Genomic DNA, 26,370 nt, shown 5'->3' on the forward strand with positions numbered 1-26,370 from the left:
TCTGTCTATGTAGCTGGCCTCTGACCTCCATCTCCGATTTTAGTTCCTCTAATTATGGAGCCAAGCACCAGACTCAGTTCTATATTAGTGTCTCATTAGAACTGAACAGAAGAGAGAATGGCTTAAATAGCAATTGAAGCCATCTTTCCATGGGTTCAGTATAACCAAAAAATGCAGGCAAAAGCCAGTTTGTCATCTACTTAGCTATGTGATCTTGAAGCCCTCTTTGCAATTACCATCGCTCTTAGGAGGCCTTGGATGACTTCGTGCCTTATAAAACTGGATACTGTATAATCTCATACAGCGATGTGTGGTCACAGAGATCACATGTGAAAGTGCCCTATGCTGGGTGAGGCCTGTATCCCTGTTTCCTGAATGCCAGGCAATGGGCTTAATATTGTCCACCGATTTAACAACTTGTGAAACAGTACTCAGTGATTCAAAATTTCCTTTGATGTTTAAATATTCCAGTTAGATGGATTATCATCTCATATTTTTGAATTATTTAAGATTAAGATTATTTATTAAAAAACTAATAAATGCATTAGACTACTTAAAAAGATAAATTTATACATTATTAATCATGCTATTTCTGATCAAGTCAAGAAGCTTTTCTAAAATTAACATCCTTTCTCTGATATCTCCTCTCCTTGGCTTTCCAGTACAACCATTTTATTCTCTTGCCCACATCAGTTGCCTAGCCAGCTGCCTGCTGCAAGCCTGCTTTCTCTCTGCATGGAGCATGTAATGAGATGCTACTACAACTTCTTTTTCTCTAGCATCTGGTTTCTACGTTTTCATTTCGCTTTGTCTCTCAGTGTATTTTAGAGACTTCATTCATTGGGCATAGTACTGTTAAATGATTCTTGTCAACTATAGTGAGTAGTAGTTTTAGATGTAGGAATCACTGCTTTAACTTTGAAACACCATTACAATTCTTTAGGCCTTTTGTCTCAGTTGGGGTCAAAACAATCATAAAAACAAGAACGTGCAGAGAACCTTAAAGAAATCAGTGAGCATAATCAGATAATAGTCATGATAAGGATTTCATTTTATATTTTATTTTTGAATTATGTTCCCTTTTAATGTAAGGGGTCATGACAGAGGAAAAGGGGATATGTAGATTCTGAGTGATTGTAAGGGACAAATATCTTTATCTTCTCTCCTCTTATGGGGACGGGATAAGGATCAATGTTCTACTAGAAATCCAGTTGCACCTTAACGGCAACTTTCTCTTGGGATTTGACATACTAGGTTCAATTCTTTACTACCATTAACACAATAAATAATAATGATGTTACATTTTATAGTTTACATAGGCCTTTTCTCATTTGCAGCTTGCAACTCAGCTTTATATTAGGTATTGATTTCATTTCATAAGTCTGGAAACTAATGCTCAGAGAGATTAGGTGATACTTCTAAAGCCACACAGCGTGTGGGTCTCCGAGCCAGAGTGTTCTAACACCAACACCCTTGTTCTTTTCTCCGCACATTGTTGCTTCCAGAAAAAGGAAACAAGAAAAAATGAAGTCCCATTTATTGTCTACCTAGTATGTGCAAAAAGCCTTAATCCTTACAATAACCTTGAGAAGGTAGATTATATTATCCCTGTTTTAGCTAGAAAGTGAGAATTCAGAAGGGTTTAATTACTTGACCCAGCTGGTCCTGGGTCATAGATTACACTTGCTCTCTTTCATTTCAGATTATGGATTCTGCTCTAGAAGAAACAAGCATCTGTTCTCAGATTTTATTTTCCTCCCAGATACTATAGTTTAAAGGGGAAGTAGGGAATACTTATTTGTAGTGCCTGGTGAACTTTCAGATGCCAAACAAAGCCTTCTGCAATAGTAAAGAATAAATACTGTTTTAGTGCCTGCAGGTGAAAAGTCGTAGAAAAATTTACAAAAGATAGACATCAGTGCCAGTCTTTTCATATTCTGACTCATTTCCATGGTCTTTCCCAATCACCCCAGTTGTGGCTGGGTCTGCTAACCACCTCTCCTCAGACCTCAGCACTACCCATCAGTAGAGACCTGCCTTACCTTTTCCTGGAACTTTTTCCAGCTCACTTCAGTCTGCCTCTTCTTCGATTTCTCTAGCACATATCACACACAACATACAAGAAACACTTAAAATTCAGCCAGATTCTCAGATTACTTTATGTACTTCATTTTGTCAGTTTATAGGAAATGCAATTCTTTGGTTTAGAGATTGCATCTCATAGATGCTTATTTTTTATTTTTCTCAGTGCCTAGCACAATGTTAGGAATATAGATTTTCAATGTTTGGTTAACTTTTAACAAAAAGTTAACCCAGACAGAATATCGATGTGTTAAAACAACTGACTTTTTTCTTATATAAATTTTGAGCTTAAATGTAAATTTCACCTGGACCATAAATTGCTTGGGCTATGTTTAGAACTAGGTTTATTCTTGGTTAAGACAGTTCAGAAGAATAAAATGGATAGCCATTTGATAGGAAATTTTTATTTCTTTTTGAAGATATACTTGCCCGTTCTTGAGCATGAAAACAAGACCAAAAGAACAAATGTGTGGATGAGTATATATACATGAGGAAGACACAGAAATCAGAAAACATAGGGAGGGGTTGAGAAACATGGTCAAAATTTGACACAAAGGGATCAAAAAGAAGAATAGACACATAATAAATATAAATGTAATTATAAAGTTGGAAAGAGATGTTGAGGCCAAACAAAGAGAGCCTAAGGAATTTGGCTTTTTTTCCTAGGCCAATAGGAAGGCATAGAATGGTTTTGGACAGAGGGTAAATAGTAGTACTTATGGTGGTGGTGGTGGTGGTCTTGGGAGTGATCTCAAACTGTAATACCTTAGGGATCTAGCAACAACAGAAAGCAGAAAAGAGGGTCAGATGAAAGTAAAAAAGAGGCAGCTGCTACCCAGCTTCAACACTCTGTGGCCATGCAAGAATGCAGACATCCATTTGTTTCCATCTTTTTTAATGTTTCAAAAAAATTGGAAATCTGGGCTTTTGTGTAAAACTCTTCACATTCTTAATCGTTGGCTTAATAAATTTTAAACACTATGTTAATCAAATAAAAACACTTCTGTGAGTCAAATGCCAGCCTGTGATCTTGACCTACATTGAGTGACACAACCACTTTTCAGCAAGGGTCACACAAGAAAGCCGATCAAACAAAGAAATGAGCTGAGCCATTAACCTAATGATTTAATGGGGCAGAGAATGCATAAGGCACAGAAATACTCCTATTTTAGAGGCACATTCATGCCTCAGTCATATCTTTTATACACAGTTCTGGTTTCATTTTTAAATGAACAAGTTTTACAGCATGTGACTCAGCTGACCTTTAGAATGCTTTCAAACCTTTTTTTCAACTCTTTAGAACTAACAGTGGTGATATGTCAAGAATCTATAAACCATGCCAGAAACTATTAACTTATAGATACAGACCTGTTTCAAATATGAATTAAGTTGAAAAAGTTGCAAAAGATTTTTGAGACAAGTTCATTAATTAAATATTCATCGATAACCACAGGGCATAACCCAAGACATTCCTGGGCAAACCATGATGTATACTCCCCCTATTTACCTGATATCTAATTGGAATTACAAAATAAGGGAGGAAAATGGAAGAAAAAGACTTTGAAGAGATAGTGACTGAATTTGTTTTCAGGAATTGTGAAAAATAAGAATCCTCAAAATAAGGAAGCACAGTGAACCCTAAGCAGCATAAATAAAGGGATTTTAAGTGTAGCCACATCATGGTAAAACTGAAGAACACCAAGGGTGAAAGGAAACTCTTATGGTAGCTTCACAGAAAAGTACCTAAAATGGAACAATAACTAGAGTGACAGCATATATTTGAATGTATCAACTGAAGCATATAAACAATGGAATAATGCTGTAATAAACAAATATAATATAACTAGACTTCTTATATACAGCTGAACATTTATTTATGAATAAAGGGTATAATATATTTTCAGACATGTAAGATGAAAATGTTTACTATCAAAAGACATGCATTGATAATCACAGGGCATAACCCAAGACATTCCTGGGCAAACCATGATGTGTTTCCTTTTACCCTTGGTGTTCTAGATTCACCATGATGTGGCTACACTTAAAATCCAATGGGATTTCTAAAGAATGCACTTCAGAAATATGGAAGATTAGTTTGAGATGTCTAATTTAGGGGGTGAAAAGTCAAGATCATATTAAATTATGGAACACTGGACAGTATTATGTAGAATAAGAAGGGTGACACACAGATTATTCTAAGTAGTTGAATTTGGGGAAATAAAGATATTAAGTTTTTATTTTAAATATAAATTTTGAAATTTTAATAATCACTATATATAATAGGTATAATGTCCAAACTAATTAAAAGAAGAATGAAATTAGGGAGGATAAAAGCAATCAAAGAGAAAGCAGGAAATGAAGAGAAAGAATCATAAAAAAATAAAGCCAAGTATAAAATAAGATGGTAAACATATAAACAAGTATAGTGGTAATTAGGATAAATCTTAATAGACCAATTTCACCAGTAAAAAGATTTTGATGCACTAGATCAAAAATCTTGTGAGAGTGAAATATGTATTTAAAGACATTCTGTGAATTCAGACCTGGGAAATTTAGTTTCTCATTTAGAAATGAGGAAATCAAAGCCCAGAGAGGCCAGTGAGAACCAAGTTCACATAGCTAAAAAATGCCAAATATTTAACTAGAACTGACTCTCAATATGATGCTCTATTCAATTTATACTTTCTTCTTCTTTTCAACAAACATGTATTTAATCTTTACGGACTAAGTTCCACATGCATCTTCTTTTCTTCCTGAAGATACTAAGCCTATATCCCAGATTAATGACATTCTCTCCTTTAGAGTGGAGAAACTGTAATTGATAATAAGAGGGAAAATATTTCAATAAAGGAAAATCTTAGGTGATTTTTTTCTTTTTCCTTGACCTAGATTTAAGGAAAAACAATTTTGTCATTATATTTCTTTAAAAATCTGGAAGGAAAGTCAGTGAAAGGTGACAGAGAATACTGGATACCTGGGAGATTTTTAGATTTGGAAAATTTGTGAGGTTCAATGGTATGATTAAAAGATTTAAAATGCTGGTGACACTCATGTTGAAGAAAATTGCATTGACTTTAGTTATTCATACAGGTTACATTTGAGATATCCGTGAGTTAATTACAATGATGAAAATGGAGTTCTGGGACACAAGAATGTGGTCAGGATTTCCTAAAGATGGAGCTACTTATTTAGAGATTACCTTTGAAACCATGAAGATAGTGTAGGTATAGGAGGATGAGAGAAGTCTATGATCAGAAGCCTGTGCAGCACCTTTAAGAGGTGAGCAGAAAGAGGAGCTTGCAAAGTAAACTGAAGAAGAACAGACTAAAGAATAAGAGAGAACCATGCCCTGAAAAAGTGGATCTAAAGAAATAAGGCTTGCCACCTGTACCAAATATTTTAGAAAGGACAATTAGGGTAAGAAGCAAAAATTAAACCACTGGATACAGCAGTCAGGATGTACTGATTACTTTAGCATGAACAATTTCAGTAGGGTATTAGGACTAGACACAGCTACAATTAGTTGGAGAATGAATGGAATTTGAAAAAAGTGAAACTGACAAAGGTGGAAAGCACCTACGTGAAACAAATGTTAAATAGCCAAACGATAACATCAAACAGACGCAGAGTGAAAAAATATAACCTAAATTCTTTAATATTCACCCTAATACTTGGAAGAACTAGACTTTGAATGTGTGAAGATAGCTGGGCTTTTGGTATGACCTCTGACATCTTCTAATGCTTTGAGTTAGAACTGGTTCCTAACCTTTTTGTTTCTGTTTCATCATCTATAAAATGGTCTACGACCTAAGCATAATTAAATGAAATTATATATGTGAATGTGCTTTGAAATCTGTAAAGTTCTGGTTTAAGTCTACATTATTCATATTGTTGTTATATTTCTTCAGCAGTTAGTTCAGTGAAAAGTCTAAACCCATTGGTGTTAAATATCATGTATTGATATTATTTTTATCTAAACCCCGTTTTCAGTCATACTCTGTCCAGTGACCTGTGCCTGTCCCCAAACCATAACTTGAACAGATTCCATTTCCAGTCATCTTTTCCTATTTAAAAAAATCTCAGGCAGAGCACAGAAAATTTTTAGGGCAATGAAACCATTCTTCATGGTACCATAAGATAGATACCTGTTATTATAAATTTGTCCAAACCTATGAATGTACAACACCAAGAGTGAGGCCTACTGTAAACTATGGACTATGAGTGACATTGGTGTGTCATGTAGGTTCATCAGTTATAATAAATGTCTCACTCTGGTGGGAGATGTTGATAATAGGGAGAGGCTATGAGTGTGTGTGAGGCAGAGAGTATGAGAAATCTCTGAGTCTTCTGCTTAATTTTGCTGTGAAACAACTACTATAAAAAATAAATTCTTTAAAAAAAAGCTCAGTATTGTTGAACAGAGTTTAAAATGCTCTTGTCATAGTCAATTTAACATTATTCTTTTCTTACCATAAATCTGGCTACATTCCCAGGGGCTGGTCATGTACTAGGGAGAGGAGTTTGATCTACGCTTTCACCTTTTCTGTCTCTTTTTTTTTTTAGTTCTTACTCTTCCAGTTCTGTCTTGGTTTCTCCTGTCCTACCACCCTCACCTCCTGTGTGACAGGCATTGAATGCTGATTTCCTTATGTAGCATGTTCACGGAGTCCTGCAGGTTCTCCCACTGCATAGTGCCAGAACACAGAAGATTTGCTCAGGTTCATTCCCTTTCAACATTCCTTCAGCTCACTCCTGACCCTGTTAGAATACTTTATAGCCTCCTGTACCTTATCCAGGAGACAGCCCTCACAGAGATGAGTTAATGGCAAGATGTCTTCAGTGCAGTTGCCTGCCGTGTTTATTGATCCATAGGAAACTCCCTAACCTAGGCATGCCTACTCGTGGGAAGTCATGTTTTTATGTTTCTCTACTATCTCCCCCTCCTCAACCATGCCAGGTCTCAAATACCCCTGCACAAGTGCAGATCAACAATTCTATTGCCTAGGCAGACATCCATCCAACCAGCCAACTGACATGTGGCTTTTATGAGTGAGAGCTCCATCCCTCTGTCAGGAGTCTGATCTGAGGTCTTAGTTGCTAATTTTAGGGAAACAATAAGAGTCCCACTCAAACACCTATTGTCCTTTAAAACATAGATCAATTTTTTTTCTTTTTTTTGGTACAAGCGTTTTGAATTGCATTCTGTGAGAAAAACAATCATCACCCTTGACTAAAAGCTCTAAGCTGCCTGCATTTAAGTATTTATGCTCTAGGTTTTGACTAAGTTGAGCATAATCAAAATCCCACTGGGAAGAAGTATGTCAAAAAGATTAATTAGAAAGAAAGCAAAAATGGCATCTTCTGATTAATATGATATTCTCTGCCTTTGTGTTAATCATTCGTAGAAAACAAGCTCTTAAATAAAATGAATAAAGATATCTTTACACGATTTGGATTATAAATTTTAATAAGATGTTGACGAGAGTTCATCTGAGTATTTAGATGGTGTTTATTGAAAAATGGCTCCAACTTTCCTGAGCAGAAACACCCAGTTGTTAGGGTCTCACTAACAATGGGGTCAAAGGCCCCCTATAAAAGAGCTATACATGACTGTTCATCTCCTCCAGGAAAGATAAATTACCATGGTAACACTGCCAAGAAATAATAGGTCAAGTTTTATCCTTCTGCCTCAGGCTTATTTTATTAGGTTTTACTTAGAAGTGGATGCCATTGTAAAATGAAGATTTGGGCATTTCAAAGCTAAACATCATGACAAGAAAATCTGATCCATAAAATCTGCTGGCATGAAAGATAAAAGACAATAGGTAGGAAAAACATCTACATCGATTGAAGAACTATTTAGAGGAGAGTTTATTAGTATTCTCAAATGTGGGCTTGATTTATAGATGCTTGTATACCTATGTGTGTGTAAATTAATTCAAACTGACTGCACAAGATCAGCAGGGAAAAGTGGTTTGTAAATTTTATTTCATAGAAGATTAACTGTTGTAAGGAAAAAAGTTACTTCATTCCAAAATTAAGTATACAACAAGAAAGCATAAAATATTAAGCATCCTGTTTTGCTTACTATTTTTATAAGACTATATTCAGTGCTGCTGTATGCCTGCCTATTTATGGAGATGCAAATAGAAATGCAATTTGCGGGAAAGTAACATGATACAAAATAAGCGATGTGTAATAATAGGCATTTTATTGTTTCTTTTGTTTTAGTGGGTTTTGTCTCAGTGTACATTATGACTTTAGATTTTTCTGGAACAGCATCTTCATCATTTGGGGATGAAATTCCAACATGAAGCAATATATAATTTTTATCATTTTAAATAATGTTGTTCTGTCCGTCTAATAACAAATATGTATGTATGTAAATATATATACACATATATAGTAAGATCTACTTTTTTTAAAGCAATAAGATTTATCACCTCACTTTTTTTGAACAGAATTAATTTTACATAAATGAAATATATTAATGCATTTTAGTATACATAACGTCCTTCATGAATTCAAACAGTGAGACTGCATTAGACCTCTCCATGAGGCTACTTTTAATTTTCTATATTTTCTTTTCTGTTAAGTAGTAACTGAGTGTGTGTGACTTTGAAATTTATATTGCTTTCACCCTGATCATGAAGATTGCAAACTGGGGTCAAGGACTGAATTAGTTTCCTAAGGCTGCCATTAAGAAGCACCACAAACTGGGTGGCTTAAAACAACAGAAATCCATTGTCTCAGCTCTGGAGGCTAGAAATTACAAATTAAGGTGTCTGCAGGGCCATGCTTTCTCTCGTGCTCTAAGGCAGAATTCATTCCGTGCCTCTCTCCTAGCTTCCGGTGGTTGCCAGCAATCTTGGGCATTCTTTGGCTTGTTGATGCATCACTCGAATCTGCCTCTGCCCTCTTGTGGCCTTCTTTAGGTGCTGTGTCTCTGTTTTCTTAAAGGGACACTAGTAAAAGGATTAGGGCCCACCTTAATCCAGTGTAAACTCATCTCAACTTGAAACTCATCTGCAAAGACTATTTCCAGATAAGGTCACGTTCACAAGTTCTGAAAGTTCGGTGTATCTTTTTTGGGGGAAACAATACAACCCATTACAGTGACTCTGAATATGAGAACTTCATCACCGAGCCAATGGTATCAATTACAATTTTAAATTGCTGTACTATCTGGTTCTTTAGAAATGATATTTTCACAGTCTTACCCAATCTTTTGTAGATATGTAGGGATTATAATATTCTGATTAATGAAATACTTTTATGCATAGTATTTAAAAATATATAAAACTATGTCTAGCGTAGATAAAAATAAATTTAACATATATCTATCGTGGTCCCTAACTGGCTATAGGCATTCACTAAATGTTTATTGAATGACTGAATGAATCAATTAGCATTAATATTAAACTATGTTGAGCATAATTTAATTTTTCTTCAATCACAATAATTCCTACAGGTAAAATGTAGCAAAGTACAAGTTAAGGAATCACTCTTTGCTTGAATGTTTAAATGACTGTTTATTCCATTTCACATCTTTATGTATTTGGAAATTCACTTATTAAAGTGTGTTTTATGTCTTATGTTGCAGTATTCTCATCCTCAATTTCTGTGGATTTCCTCTTTGGATTATTACATATTATTTCCTTTAACTTAAATTATTTGTGTTGATCAGTTAACATCAGTTTTGGTTTGGTTTCTCCACCTATAAAATTACCTACTCTGTCATATACCAAAATTGTCTGTCCTTCAATCTATTTTTCTCTGTCTAGACATTCAATAAATGTATTCTGATTGTGGTGATAATTTTTGAATTATGTTTCTTTACTAACTGTTACTTCCATTTCCTCTTTAATCCAATACAGAGGGAATTAACCACCAAAACAAAAAACAAATTACAACATTACCCAGACTTTATAAATGAAAGCTATTTGCTCAATACTAAAACTGCACATTATCTCTGCATGGCCTTAGAAGGGTTTGAAAATCCAGCTCATACAGTTAAAAAATAAACAAAATGTTTCATTAGAGAAAAAATGAAGGCAAAAAAAAAGGACAAAAATGTCAAAATTCAAATTGAAAACTGTTCCTAGCTACTACATATCAAGCTGCCTATGTTTTCTATTTTATAATTCTTTTCTTGACAGACATTCATTTGCTAATCAAACCTATCATTAAAGCCAAAAATTCCTCCTAAAAACATGATTGAGAAATCAAAATATTTAAACCCACTAAAATTATTTTATTTTTCTTAAAAAAGGAGGAAAATGAAAACTCTCTCTCATGGAAGAAAGTTTTTTTTTTTTTTTAAATCATATTTTTATCCCTATTGTCTCTGTAAGAGATTTTCAGTTGTGGTGTCAATCACCAGAAGCCTATATTTATAGAAAATCAGCAGGTGTCCCCAGTTATTAGAATCAAGTGGGCAGAGGAACAACACAAAGCCAGGGTTTGGAGCCATTTTCCTGAGCAAATTAAGAAGAGGTGTGATTTTAGTCAGTTTCCTTCTGGGACTGCTCGTGTTTAATTACATTAGTGGCACTTGACATTATAAAATGTTCTTTTCTTTCAAATATGACCTTCTATCATCATTAGAAAATGTCAAATATAGTGAAGTGTTTTTCCGACTTCTTTTTCTTCCTGATATCATAGGAGAGAAAATGCTAATGAGTTTGTCATCCTGAAATTGTGTCAATACCCCAAACCGATGCAGAGGCAACATGGTGTTGGTTTATATTAGCTTAGGTTTACTTTTTTCTTTGCCTTTGGAGAGGAAATTTCTGCTTTCTATTTTTTACCCTTCCCCTGATTGATGCAATTTCTTATTCTCCCTGAGAGCTTTTACATGACAACTGCTTCCAATTAGATTGTTTCGGAGTTTAAATCAGAATGGTGTGGAAGGTCCTGCCCCTTGCTGTGCCTTAAGTGCTATCCAAAACCTTCTTCTTCTTCTTTTTTTTTTTTTTTCTTGAAAGCTGTTTTGGTCCCCTTCACTCTATTTTTAAATTCTGATACATAATGGATCTCCTACCATAGGGTTTCTGTAACATTTCAATCAAGCTGTAAGGGACCTTGATTTCTGCTCTCTCAAAGATTACACAAGTGTGAAATTCTTGTGTTTTATAACACTAGAACTAGTTTTTTGTTTTTGTTTTCTGTCAAAATAAAATTAACATCTTATGAAAGGGGAAGCCGTCTCTGGAAAAGGTCAAGAAGAGAAAGATAATGTCATAGTTTTCCAACACAACATTATTCAGTGCCTGTATTGAGTAAGTGCTTGACAGGAAAGGTCTACGTCACCATTTAACAGTGCCTCTGCTATATTGGTTGTTTTCTTCTATTGAGAAATTACGGGAAAGTTCTGTCTATTGTACAGAAAAAAGCAGGAATGGTGTTCTCAACCTGTAAGAATGGTAATCAATGCCAGAAAGATATTTTACCAGGAGAAAAAGAAAGCCATTTAAAGTTAATTTACAATAGAAAAAAAAAAAAGGTATATTTATAGATAATGTGTTCTGGAAAATATGAACCCAAGTGAGATATGGACAAGTTTTAAAATAGAAAGGCTAGTTATAAGGGGTTCTATTCCCTTGAGAGCTAAACTATATTACACAATCTCTGATTGTACCTTGTTTTTTAAATATTGTCTTTGGGAATTTGTTCACTAAGTTGCTTCTTTATTTCACACTTCAGTGTACTGCTAACTGAATTAAATCCAACACACATCCAAGACTTTCTAAATAAGCTCAAGATTGGCTTTTTCTGCCTAATAAATTTGTATATTTGTCTCAATTTTATGTGCAGTTTATGATATCCATGTTTATATACCAAGCAAAGTACAATAAAATATTTAAACAATGGCCAGATAACTTGTATTATGTAGGCAGAAACTATGTAGCATTGCATTTCTTAGCATATTATAATGCTTGGGATTCAGCTCTTTTTATAAAATAATTAGCTAATCCTGTGCCTATTTACAAATAATTTTAAAAATTAAAATATTTAACATTTTTTAATGATTTCTAATACCACTTAGTATATTAAAGATATTAACCCTTGGTTTCTCTGGTAAAATGTGAGTGTATTTCTCAGTGTATCACTTGATTATATATCATTGTGATTTTATTTTTAGCATTTTTTTTCTATATTCAAGGAATTGTCAGATTTTCATGTGGTGAAATCTATACTTCCCTTTTTGATTTCTGCCACTGATGTTCTGAAAGATCTTCCCCACTGGTTTTGCTTTATTTTTGCTATTTTGGGTACCAGGCCTGTTTTCATTTTAACTCTGGAAACTTATTTCCCTAATATTACCTAATAAACCCTTTATAATCAAGACCTTATCCATGCTCCAAGAGTAGATATAATTGTTGCTGGCTTCATGAAAAGTCACACCCTTAGCTAATTTTCAACTTCCATTTCACACCTCCACATTTGCCCCAAATCATTTGCTGATTTCCTCAGCCTTCTTTGATCACCCTTCTCTGAACTTGCAGGGGCCAAATAGACTATACCATATAAATTAGGAGCGATTGTAAGCAACCCTGAGTTTGCCACTTTTAGTCAGTCCCCAGTGGAGTATAAGCATCCAAGCAGGGGGCCTTATGGGAGAGGGTCAGCATATCCAACATGAGCCTGTCCTAACAGTAAGACCCAGGAGATACTAGTTTCATTTTGATGATAAAGAAACCTGTTCTTCAGTCATCTGACACATTAGCTTTTCCTTCAAGGCCTATTAAGTCTGAGGGTAGCTGGGATGCATTCCGTGCACAAGGGAAGCATCACTTGGAGAAGGGGAGAAAAAGGATCCAGACTGATGTCAGAAAGAAGGTAACATATCTGAGCAAAATGGGTTCAAAGCACCTCGAGTACTAAGAAAGAGAAGTCAGAGCCCGGTCTCCAGGGAGTGTGGCAAAGTGGGGGAACCAGGGAGATTTGGATTGCAAGTGATATCTCAGGTCCTGCGAAGTTGGTTGAATTGAGTAATAATTTCTTGAGCTAATCACTATTCAGTATACATGACAGGTTATTTCAGTGTTGCAGCTGCCTCTGAATTTCAGATTTAACTGTTACATGCCCTCTCTTTTGCAGGCCCTGAACCCCCCTATACTTGTAAGCTGCTATCTCTCATCTTTTATGAGCCTGGCTTCCTAAAATTGTAGACACAACAGACAATATATGCTATTTATTGACAACTTTTTGTGTGCCAGGCTCTTTACATGCATTATTTCATGTAACCCTAACAAGCCTGCTAGGCTTTAGAGAGGTTCAGTTTACAGAGGTTCGATGGCTTGTCCACATTCCCCCAGCTATCCAATGGGAAAGCAGGAAATCCAGACCTGTCTGACTCAAACATCCATACAAAGCAGGTATTTTTATTCTCATTTTACAATTGACTAAACTCTATGCTTATAAAAGCAGGGACTTTTTCATAAATTTATATTTTCCCCAAAGTAAATTGTACTTAGTAGATAGATAATAAATATATTATGATAGTGCTAATGTACTCTTCTGGTTTTAAACTATGCAAAAAGCCACCAATTTTGATGAGTATAATCTTTTTATTTTCTATTGTGAGATGCTGGTTAATGGGAGTGAAAATAAATAGAAGGTACTTTGAGCTAGATTTTTACCATAAAAAAGAATTTTTCATAATATTGCATAGCTGCCATATGAAAATCATTAGGAAAAAGACTAAAAGAGATGTATAGCTATACATTGCAAGTACAATTCAGACTCTGTTTTTGGATTCATTAATCACCTCCCAAAAGATGTATTGCCTTATTTTGTGAGAAATTATTATTGTTATTTTTTAGGATACAGCAGGCCAGGAAAGATACAGAACTATCACTACAGCCTATTATCGAGGAGCCATGGGCTTTATCTTAATGTATGACATCACAAATGAAGAATCCTTCAACGCGGTACAGGATTGGTAAGTAAGAGCAAATGCTCACATTAATAACAATGATTTTTTTTTTCACTCATCTCTCTCTTCTTCCTCAAAGCAGTGACCACACTGCAATGTAATATGTTGTTTTATTATACACTATAATCCCACTTGTGCTTCATAATGCAAACAAATACTAACTATGCTCAGAATTGTTATTTAGGGGTTGCTAAAAAATCATTTTGGTAATTTTTCTGCATTTTGTTCATTTTCGTGCTTTGCATACTATCATTCTTAGTTCTATGGAGTCTAGTGCATTGCTTTTGATTTTTTAAAATATAAATAATAATGGCTTGGAAATTTATTAGTCTAAAATAGAGATCTGGAAACTATGAACCATGGGCCAAGTTTGCTGTTTTATTAGAACACAGCCATGTTCATGTGCTTATTACCTATGACTGCTTTCTCACTACGACAACAGAGTTAACTAGTTGTAACAGACCACATGGCCCACAAAGCCTACACATTTTCTATCTAGCCATTCACTATAAAAGTTTGCTGATCTCTTGTCTAGATTTGTTAAATAGTTTTGAGATTTTCCTCAGATTGAAATTTCAAAATACTGGGATAAAGGATAAGGTAAACCCCAAACCCTTTCTGACTCATTGCTATATCAAACTATCTGTAAATACCTCTGTCTATGGTGAGTGTGATTTGCAGCTGGGGACTTACTGTTATGGCTAAAGCTTCCTTCAGCCTCTTCTGTCAGCACTTGCAGAGGAGAGCCAATGCCATGGTCATGATTTCCAGGGCTGAACAGGGCTGGTTTTCTGTGGACAGAGCCAGAGTTTAGCTAGAGCTTTGTGTGGTATTAGGTGGAAAATAGAGCTCCCACTGGTGGGACCAGGACTGAACAGACACCACATTTTAACTCCAAATACAGTCACAGCTTGTCTTATGTAAGAAAACATAGTAATACAAAGGTGAAATACACTGCATTCTTTAAAAAAATTTTTTTTACATGATGGTATTATCTGAAATGATTTTTTTGCATGTCTTTCAGCTCAGTGAAAGTCAGATTGTATTAAAAACTTTAATTTGCTTTAGATTTTTAAAAACTTTTGATCATTTATTTGAGGAAAAACCTATGTCTTTCTTACATCCACACACACACACACACACACACACACACACATAAACATATACACTCACACACACACGATGCAAAAAATAATACCATCGATAATAGCAACTCAAAAGGGAAATATATAACTATAAACTGAAAAGGAAAAGCTTTTGAAAAAAGCTATATGAAAAAAAAATTATCTTAAGTATACTTTTTTTTAATAGACAAAATATGGTGAAAATGCCAGTTCTTGTCAAGTTAATTCATAAACTCAAGGCAATCTCAATTAAATACCAGCAGGTTTGGTACAAAATGGAATGAAATAGAGAGTTCAGATATAGACACACATTTATTTATGTGAGGATTTAGTTTATGATAAAAGTAGCATTTCAAATTAGAGACAAAAGGTTTTACAGTTAATTGCTACACATAGCTCAGGCACACATATTGCCATGCAAAATGAACATTTTAACTTTGACTATTTCCTCTCAGGAAATGTTGAGATCCAGTGCTCCCAGGCAGAAGGTGTTCATGAATCAGATTCCAGATTTCAGGGTCCCAAATGCTGTTTACACCCATTCTTCCCACCTTCTTTTTTTCAGTGAAAGTTATATGACTACTGAGAATACATGGAAGGCTACACTGAATTCATTAAAACTGAATGGCAGTAATGCTAAGGGCCATGCTATCAGTGCCCCTGACTCTTGCATCACAAATAGTAGGAAAAGTTTAGCTTCTTCATGCCCTCCACACCATCCATCTGTAATCCCAGTTAATCCAGCTTCAGCCCCACCGAGGCTTTTTCACTTGTCCACAGACCATCTGCCCTATCTCAGTCTTCCTCCTGTTCAAATTCTCTATTTGACTCTATTTATCTATTTTTCCCTTTTGAAGTTCTGTTTCCTGTCTTCTGAGAGGCACGTTTTCTGGATTTTTCTTGTCTGTTGCTAGGACTGCTTCTCTTTCTACTCCCTAGATTTTACTCCCCTCCATCAGCCAAGGGGAAGCATACTCCCGTTTCCCCCCACTCCCTGGGCTTAGTTTCAGTTTCCTTGGCCATCCTATCTACTCATACACATCATTTATCACTATACCAGAATGCTCCCAAGTTTAAATTTCTGGCTCCAATTTGCCTCTTAAACTGCAGTGTTGCATTTCCGGGTGCCCAAAATATTTCTCCACCGGAACATCCTACTGGCTCCTCAGAATCAATTATCTTCACATGAAACTGTTTACTTTCTTGACATTATTATTTCTCTCCATTGAGACCACAATACTTTGTCACCCAGGGTCCACCCTGAATCTAGTTCTAACTTTCAGCCTTTCCAATCTGGGGCAAGATGTTGCATATTAATTTTTCTGAATATCCTTTGAATCTGCTTCTGACTTTTTTTCCTTCCTGTGATCATCATTGCTCGGTTTTCTCTTATTATCTTTTGCTTCTATCTTCATAGTAGCTTACTAACTGGTCTTTCTCCCTTTAGATTTCTTCCCATGCCAATCCATCCTGTCCCACTGCTGCTAAAAGGGTCTTCTAAAAGAACGTGATCCTAGAGATCATAGAAGACTCTTGCCCAAAAGTCATGACTCACCATAACCTCCTTAATTAACTGAAACTTTCTTGGACTGACTTTCAGACACACCATATCATGAAGCCACTATATCTTTACAGTCTCATTTCTCACTATTCTAGAGCCAAACTGTGCTATTTACTTTTTCTGGAACCCAACCTAAACTGTCCAACTTTTTTGGATGTTTTGTTTTGTTTTGTCTTCATAGCTCCCTCTGCTTTGTATATCTTTTCTACAATCTTCCATTCCACCTCAGCCAGACATCTAAGTCTGTCAAAAACCAACAAAGCCCATCTATAAATCAACATTTACTTACTCATTTTTTTCATTCACAAATATATAATCATTGGTTTAGGAAGAGTTTTTTTTTATTCATTTAACATTTATTGAGCACCTATTCTGTGACAGTCAATCTTCTAGACATTGGAATTTGAACCTATATCAGCAGTTTTTACCCCACTTAATGGATCCGCCCTCATCCAGTTGTCTGATATAGAAATCTGAGCACTGCTTTTAATTTCTCCCTTTTTTACTCATTACATCTCATTGACTACCACATTCAATAGTTTTGACTTTCCGAATGCCTCTCATTCCTCTGTTTTGTTTCTACTGTTACTGTCTTAGTCCAGACTGGCATTAGCTTTTTAGAAGCCTTAGCATTTAGCACCTTAAGAATTTTCTATCTTGTCTTCTTACTGTCAAGTTCCACTCTCTCTAAGTCATCCATCATACTGCCATCAGAGCTAATGAACCTTGACATGTCTCTCATCTTAAAAATCAAATCTTTAGTAATGTCTTATTACCTATATTAGAGATTCTGGGAACCCACCTGGATCACTGTGAAGCTCTGACAACTGAAGAAGTAGAGAACACATTCACTCTGGACGTACTAAACCAAATCTCCAGTGACAAGTACTGGCATGTATATTTCAAAGCTCCACAAATGATCCTGAAACCCATTTCTGGTTAAGACCATTGATTTAGAATGAAATCCAAACTCTCTAAGGTGGTAGAAAGTGTAGCCTCCACATATCTATTTCACTAACATCATATACTACCATTCTCCTCCACTGATCCTGTGTTTCAACCAGACAGAACTTTTCTCAATTTACAAATGTTCCATCCTTCTAATGTGTCCATTCTTCTGCTAAGAATACCGTCTCTGCTATCCTTCCAAATTTGTATTTGCCTTTTGAGCCCAGATCAAATAGCAGCTTTTCTTTGAAGCTTTTGAAGATATCAGTACCCTGTTTCCTACCCATACCAATTTCTATTCTCAGTGGACAATACTATTCACTCTCTTATCTGTGTATCTATGCTACCCTAGCACTTATACAGACCACATAAAGAATCTAGCTGACTCTGTTGTTATTTGATTATATTTTGTCTTTTGTTTTGGACTGTGAGTTTATTAATTTTTTTTCCCTTGTACTGAATACAGTACAATCCTATAAAAAAATTTTTCTGAATTTTTGTTTTGGTAACATATACATAACTTAAAATTTATGATCTTAACCATTTTTAAGTGTAGTTCATTGGTATTAAATACATTCTTATTGTTGTGCAACCATTACTATAATCCAACTCCAGAACTCTTCATGTTATAAAACTAAAACTCTATATCCATTAAATAATAACTTCCTATTTTCCCCTTTTCCCAGCCACTGGCAACCACTATTCTTTCTACCTCTATGAATATGACTACTCTAATTACTTCTTAAGTGGAATCATATAGCATTTACCTTTTTGTGACTGGCTTATTTCATTTAGCATAATGTCCTCAAGGTTCATTCATGATGCAGCATATGTCAGAATTTCCTTCCTTTTTAAAACTAGTATTACATTGTATGTATATTCCACATTAATCCAATATATATTTTGAATGAGTGATCCAAAGAACCCTAAAGGATCACATACTTCCTTCATCTCTCAACAAAATTATGAAATATTACTTCAGATGGACACAGTTTGGAATTACTGGTTCTATTCTTCTTCCCAACAAAAGATTTAATACTGTATGTATATTGCATCTATGGCACTAAAAATATTCAACTTTTTATTATTCTTAAGTATAGATTTGTATTAAGTTACCAAAAGGTTATAAACTATTTGTAGAGAGACTTTGTGTCCCTTACTTAACATAGTAACTAGCACAAAACGGATTTTAAAAAAATTATTCTTAATTGAAAAAAAATCAACCCATCAAAAACCTTGGGACATGTTTAAGTAATAAAAGGAGACTTATATAATAAGAAAAAAAAAGAAACCTGTTTGGAAAAAAATCCAATTCAGCAGTTGAAACTTGGTTTAAATATACAGTGTTATTGAGTAGTAGTGGGAAAGGAAGGAGCTTGTTGATATTCAGTGATGGCTTTCTACAGCAGAAAATAAGGTATTCCTAAGAGAAACAAGCAAAAAAGAACATATTCTTTAAATTACTCATCTCCAAGTGCTAACCTTAAAGTAGAAAAAATACAGAAAAGTATTATATATATAAAAAAATTAATTGAAACTTATTTGCAACTAAAATTTCAAATACTCTTCCTAATAAAATGCACTTCCATTACAGAAGAAGTAAAGAAAATCCTTGTTGGCTGTAATCTCAGTAAAATTCTTAAACTAATTGTAGGGAGATTTAGATTAAGTCCTATGTTTATTAAAATTTAATTACAAATTCTAGTCTGTTAAGAAGGTAGGTAGAAAATAGCAGCAAGCTACCAAATTATTTTAAGGAATAAATAAATAATGGAGGCTGTTCCTTTTTTGAAAACACATTAGACTGTGATGTGAATTTTTCAATCAAATTTTATTTGAGAAACTAAAATAAAAATATCCTCATTAATTTAGCCAAATTCCTAAATTCTATAAAATTAGCACAAAATGAAGCTTACTGTGAGCTTATTTATAAATTTATCTTTAGTCCACAATTTTCAAAAAAGAACATGAGGAAGTAAAAACAAAAAATACATATAATTTGGTTAATAAAGTAGGACTAGAGAGTAATTCCCAAGAATCAGGAGATAATATTGTTTTAGCCCTAGTTCCCTAGAAATTGGGTAGAAAAGCTTAAGTGCTAATGCTTTATTGGGAAGCACAGTTTCAGGGAAGCAAAAATTAGAAAAGTGAGCGCATCAGAGATGAAGGGGGAAAGAACACTAGGAGGCATCTTGCAAACTTCTCATCACTTTGGTATCATATATCAAGTGGAACTGACCATTGATCTCATGGGGAACTTCTTCAAAGAGACTATGTGATAGAAGGGAGAAGAATTTACCCATCAGCTCTTGTTTTCTATGGGCTAGATGTTCACTTCTAGGACTTTAACTCCTCAAATTTCTAAGTTACACATGCATAGATGACTCATTTCAGTAGCAACAGGGAAGCTTCAGTGTGGGAGGCAAGAGCTGTGTGCCATTGGCCTGAGGTGAGCTACTTTGGGTTATGCTCTTGTTTCGTTGATAACAGAGGTGATAGTTGAGCAGAGCTCTTACAGAAGTGGTAGGCAGGAGGAATGGAACAAGGGGGCAAGAGCCCTTCAGACAGGTGAGTCCAAGAGGATCTGAAGGGATGCAGAAAAGGAATCTGGTAGAGAATTTAAAAACTTATAGAAATCCATGAGATAAAAAGGATTATTGTATTTAAACTGAAATTTAGTTCTGAGACTCATTGAAACCAAGGTGAAAACCAAGGCCAAAAGAAAGAAGAAAAAAAGTAAACATGGTATATTATGCAGCTCTCATTATAGGAAAGAGAAAAAATACCATACTAATCCCCCAGGGCAAAGAAAGTTTTCTTTGAATTAAATTCTGATGGAAATGTTCTTTATTTGGGGCACATTGGGCTTATGTCAACAATGGCTTTTATAACTAGCATTAAAAAGACCTCAAGAGACTCCTTTACTATAATGCCTTCAAAACATAAAAGACAAACATTAGAGCATGTTCAGTAAAGGCCCCTGTGAGAGGCTAGACAAGTATAATCCAAGCACATAGACTTCTTCTGGTCTCAAACAATCCAAACATTGAATGGTAGCCATTCAAAATAATGCATGGCTTCCGTGCTACCTAGACTGTATTCCCTAATTATCATCTTTTGTCTTATACCTTAGATAGACAGCAGTTTGAGGTTATGCTCTCTGAAGAGAGCCTTGGGTACTTATATTACATCCAATAGTTTAAAAACTAGATCCTGATGTTGTATTATTATGCTTGTTAAAGTCTTCTCAGTTTTGAATTTCTTTCAGTCCCTTAAACTTCTCACACCTCTGGGTTTCTCTTTCTCTGGGCCTTTGCACCTGCTCTGCCTTCTATAAGAAACTACTTCCCTCCAACCTCCACACAGTTCAAACACATTTATTCTCAGACTTCTGCTCTCGGCTCGACCATCATTTCCTCTGATAAGTTTTTTCTAGTACCAGATTTGTTCAGTTTTTCCTGCAGTAGGATCTCAAAACAGCACCACCGGCATATGTATCTTATAACATCGTATAGTGCTTATTTAGTTCTCTGTTTTCCTGCTGGGTTCCAAGTTCCCTGAAGACAAACAAGGACTGTGCTTGTCTTCTTTATTGACTAAATAATTCATCGACTAAAAAAAATTCATCTTTATACCCCAGTGCCTACCCCAGTGCCTGGTGCTGAGTGGCTGCCCAGGAAATATTTATTGAATGAGAGAGTGAAACCTCCATGGAAAAATACATTTATACTGAGGTTATCTGAATTGATTGGTGTGTTTTGTGAGAAGACATAGGAAAGTAATGTGGCTGTAAGCAACATATTGGAAGGTGCAACCAAGTTTACAGCATCTTCTAATTTGTCCATGTGGTGAAAATGTGCATAATCATGGCCGGTAACTAGATTAATTTTCTAGATCCCCATTTGCTTAAACCGGCAGTTTGTAAGGAGAAAACTGTGTAGAATTATAAAGTCAAGAGCAGTAAGTTAGTGGCTCCATAATTTTGACAAAACAGAAGGTACCTCTTTTTGAAAGCAAATTTTTCGGTGCTTTGAATCTTACAATGGACTTGATTTAAGAAATAAATGAATTATTAGAGAGCTAGATAGATTTTAGTAGATTTTAGTAGTTCTAGAAACACAATATCACCACTGAAAATTTGACGGCCTTTAAAATGTTTCTGAGATGGGTCGTGGCCAGAGAGTTTCCTGGGTCTCAGTTGGAGCATGACCCTGGGTATATGAAATTTGGATCGATTGTCCAGACACTTCCTGAAAGTCTAGCACTAAGGCTCAAATGTCTATACATACTGCAGTGCATTTTAACTTGTCTTAAAATCTTCCTCATTCCTGACTTTAAACTTGTTTGTCTTCTAAGTATGGCCTGGCCACAGGCTGCTGTATTTCCTGTAGGAGAATGTCATTGGCTTACGTCCTCTCACCTTATTTATTTACATTTTCCTTTATTTAACACAATGAGGAACTATAAATATAAAGGTTGGTTTTTTTTTTCTTTTTTTTTTTTAAGGCAGAAAATCTGGTGAGCAGATTGATGTCTTTTAAAAACCACCAGACTGAGGATAAAAGTCTGCCACCATCTTCCCACCAGTTTTAAATAATTCATTTCTATGACATTCAGGATACCATTGCAGATATGCTAGAACTAGAATGAGATTTTGCCTTCAAATATTCTCTCCCTTTATGATCCTCTCTCTCTCTCTCTCTCTTTCTCTCTCTCTCCGCCGGTCCGCGCCTCTCTCTCTCTCTCTCTCTCTCTCTCTCTCTCTCTCTGTCTCCCTGCCCCTCCCCACCCCATCTCTATCTCTATCTCCTCTCTCTCCAAACATATATAATGGTCTTAAATTAAAGTAACTTCATGTTAAATATGAAAACTCTCTATGATGAGAGTTTGCTAAGCCTTCGTTTGGGGCTGCCTTACCACATTCGAGAGTCCTGTCTCCTGTAGAGTTGGTCCTGTCACAGCTCAGAGGGTCAGCGGTAGGATTAGAACACAGATGTCTGACCCCCAGTTTTAGCACCACCCCGCACTGGGCGTGAGGAGTCGCTCCTCTCCATGGATCTTATGACTACAATTCTTATCACTGCCCTGACCCAGCCAAAAAACGTTTTTCTTGTACAGATAACGCAACTTAAACTGAAGTTTATATTTAGAAGTTATATGGTTCCTAATCTACAACTCCTTCAAAAAAACTAAAATAAAAACCAAAAAACACCCTCTTCCCTCCATTGCCTTTTCTATCTCCATTGTTCCAGTTTATCAGGCCAAAAACATTGGGGTTAACCTTACCTCCTCATTTTCTCAAACTCCACATCCAGTCCTGCAAAATGCTGTTATATTTTGGCTTTAATCCAAGTGTGGTCGGTTCTTGTTATTCGAGGTAGTTATGCGCTATAAGGAATGTTGAATCAGTGAATCGTTGTCCCATGTGTACATCTGGGTAAAGACATCTTATTTAATATATTTAGTTGATTCGTGAACATTGAACTCATGGCCACCAGCGGTATAACTCATGCCTAAGTGAAGCTTATCTAACATACATGTTTTCTCCATAAGGTACATCACAGCCTCCTGCACTTAGCAACATCAGACAGCACTTCAGCAATATGCTTGGAGGCCGTTTTAAACAGCAAAAATCACCAACAAAAAGCACAAAATGTGAAAAGTATGGCACTAAATACATGATGAAAGGGCACTTATTTATAGGATGAAAGCTGAAATAAGAAGGCAGAGCATGGCCTTGTTCAACCTCAGCTGGGAATAAGTGTGTCAGGCCACTCAGATTTTTCACTTTGCTCATGTCTGCAAATGTCTGTGAAAGTACCATGAGCATTTACTTTGAGATTACAAATAAATGTGAGCAAGCAGGCAAATTCACAAATGTGGCATCCACAAATAATGAAGACCAATTATATATTCAGGATCCCACCGCTTCCCACCATTTCTACTGTGTATTAGTTTGCTAGGGCTGCTGTAACAAAGCACGACAGATTGTGTGGCTAAACAACAAAAATTTATTATCTCACAGTTCTGGAAGCTAGAAGCCCTGACTGGAGCGTCTGCAGGGTTGGCTCCTGAGGGCTGTGAGAGAGAATCGTTCACACCTCTCTCTTAGCTTCCAGTAGCCTCAGGCATTCCTTGGCCCATATATGCCATCCTCCTTGCGTTTTCATATCATCTCCCCTTCGTATGTGTCTCTCTCTGTGCCCAAATTTCTCCTTTTTATAAGGATATAGGCATATTGGACCAGGGCCCACTCTAATGAACCCATCTTAACTTGATTATCTACAAAACCTTTTTCCAAATAGGATCGCATTCACAGGTACTAAGGACTAGAACTTCAGCATTTTTGGCAGGGAGGGGGAGGGCGGATACAATTCGATGCATAATACACTGCTACCACTCTGGTTATGCCATGATTGTCTCTCATCTGGATTATTACAATAGTCTAACTGGTAGCCCCGCTTCTACCACTGCCCCAGCCCCCAGAATCTTCCCAGCACAGCATATGGAGTGAGCTTGTCAAACTATAAATCATGTCACACCTCTGCTCCAAATAGTCACAGCATCCTACTTCTCCTGGATTAAAGCCAAAGCCCTTACGAGATCCTACAAGGCCCTGTACAATTTACTCCCTTGCCTCGTTGTCCTCACCTTCTCCTACTCTGCCTCTCACAGTCTGGTCTAGCCACACCAGCTTCTTTGCTATTCCTGGAACATACCAGACATGCCTTCATCTCAGGGCATTCCCACTGCCTAGAAGTCTCTCCCCCAGACACCCTTACAGTCCTTCCCTCACCTCCTTCCAGTCTTCACTATAATGTCACCTTCTCAGCAAGGCCTTTTTTTCCCTCCCACCCTATTTTATATTGCAACCCTTTTCAGTACTCTCTATTTCCTTTCTCTGCTTTATGTTTTTTTTCCCATCGCATTTATCACCCTATAATGCATTTTATAACTTACTTATTGAATGCAAGATTCATAGAACAGCAGTATTATATCTTTTATGTAGTATTATATCATATGTACCTAGAATAGTCCCTGATACATACTAGGTAATCAATAAATATTTATTGGAAGAATGAATGTATGGATGACAGAAAGAGAAACATACAGGACTAGATCTTATTTATTTTTGTCTTCATAGTCTAGCACAGTCCTAGGCACATATCAGTTATGTGTCCACTAAAAAATTGATGACTGAAGATTGGAAGTATCTAACCGTTATGATGAAATAAATCAATGCTATCAATTCAGATCTTGTAAGGAGATTCTGACTATGTTACCAAAATTTTGTCTAAATAATAAGACCCCTGACTGCTCAATAAGATGGAGAAGATGTGGATATATGTGGATAGAATTGATAAAGTGAAATAAAAATGTATCTTATCTTACATATTGGGCAGTGACTTGAAATTACCAGATTAGTTCCTGTAGCACATTTCATCCCTAAAATGGTATTTTTTTTTTTCTAGAGGAGAAAATATATTTGAGGAATATGTTAGCACAGTAAATATACAGCACATTTTTCAGGGCACCTAAAGAGAGCCAGAAATGTCAATGTCATCTAACCCATTGGGAAATATTTACTTATCTCTCATAGCCTCAGTTCAAAGTTTTTCTTACTGTTTTCTTCTTCCAATCAACCAACTTTCTATCTATTGGTTTTCTTGTTTCTTTGTTTTTTTTGTTTTTTTGTTTTTTTCTTTCTGCTCAGTCTTTTGTTTAATACACTTGGTTCTGGCTTCTCTCAGTGAATTTCCCAGGCTGGACACTGAGATAAAAATTAGCTGCATGAAAAATGCAGATACATTAAAAAATGTAAAGCCTTAAATTAAAGATGCCTTACTTAAGCATTTCAATTTGCTCAATATCTGCCAGACCAAAGAGAACAAACCTGGGCTTATATTCTGGTCACAGAGAATCTTTTTACTTATTTACTTTTTATTTTTATCTTTGAGTGATCTAGGAAATAGCAAATAGCTTGGAGACTGAAGCATGAAGCACATATTAGCAGTTAGTGTGCTGATTCTGTACAGCAGGCGTCCTCAACCCCTGGGTTATGAACAGGTACCTGTCTATGGCCTGTTAGGAACTGGGCCACACAGCAGGAGGTGAGTGGTGAACAAGTGAGTGAAGCTTCATCTATATGTGCAGCCGCTCGCCAGCACTAGCATCACCACCTCAGCTCCACTTCATATTATCAGGCATTAGATTCTCGTAGGAGCACTGGTTCCTGGTACCAAAATGTTGAGGACCGCTGCTGTACAGAGAAGGAGATAAGGAAATAGAGATGCCCATTCTGTCTGACTTTGTGTTTTGGCACCAAACTAACCTCAACTAACTATACTTTGGAAGTGGTAATTACTATTTTATAAGTATTGAGTCTAAAGTAAAGGCTAGAAGCTAAATTCTATTAGCTGACAGCCTTACCTCAGTCAGACTACATAGGGAATATAAACAGACTTGGACTCTTAGATAAAAGGTATATAAATATGGTTGCTATTTGTTCTGCTTCACTTGCTCTCTGAAAATAGACTCCTTAACATCTCCTTATGTACAGTTTTATGTCACAATATTTATTGCAAATGCAGGCATTTTCTCACAGGATTTACTTGGTTTCTATCTATTTTAATATATCTTCTATTCTTTTAAATTAGTTGCCTGTTTTGGGGGAGTAGATTTGTCTTGAAGGACAATAATTATATGTGTAACAT

At 35.8% G+C, this 26,370-nt stretch overlaps 1 protein-coding gene across 2 annotated transcripts in view; it reads left to right on the forward strand.

Moving 5' to 3' along the window:
- Positions 1-26,370, forward strand: part of RAB3C (RAB3C, member RAS oncogene family) — a 226,851-nt gene that overhangs the window by 92,687 nt on the left and 107,794 nt on the right. For both annotated transcript variants that reach the window (XM_025041109.1, XM_015599389.2), the window contains exon 3: positions 13,911-14,029. In XM_025041109.1, coding sequence (XP_024896877.1) covers positions 13,911-14,029 — 119 coding nt within the window. The remainder of the gene's footprint in view (positions 1-13,910; positions 14,030-26,370) is intronic.

The sequence above is a fragment of the Pteropus alecto genome, unplaced genomic scaffold, assembly GCF_000325575.1.
Source record: "Pteropus alecto unplaced genomic scaffold, ASM32557v1 scaffold70, whole genome shotgun sequence".
NCBI lineage: Eukaryota > Metazoa > Chordata > Mammalia > Chiroptera > Pteropodidae > Pteropus > Pteropus alecto.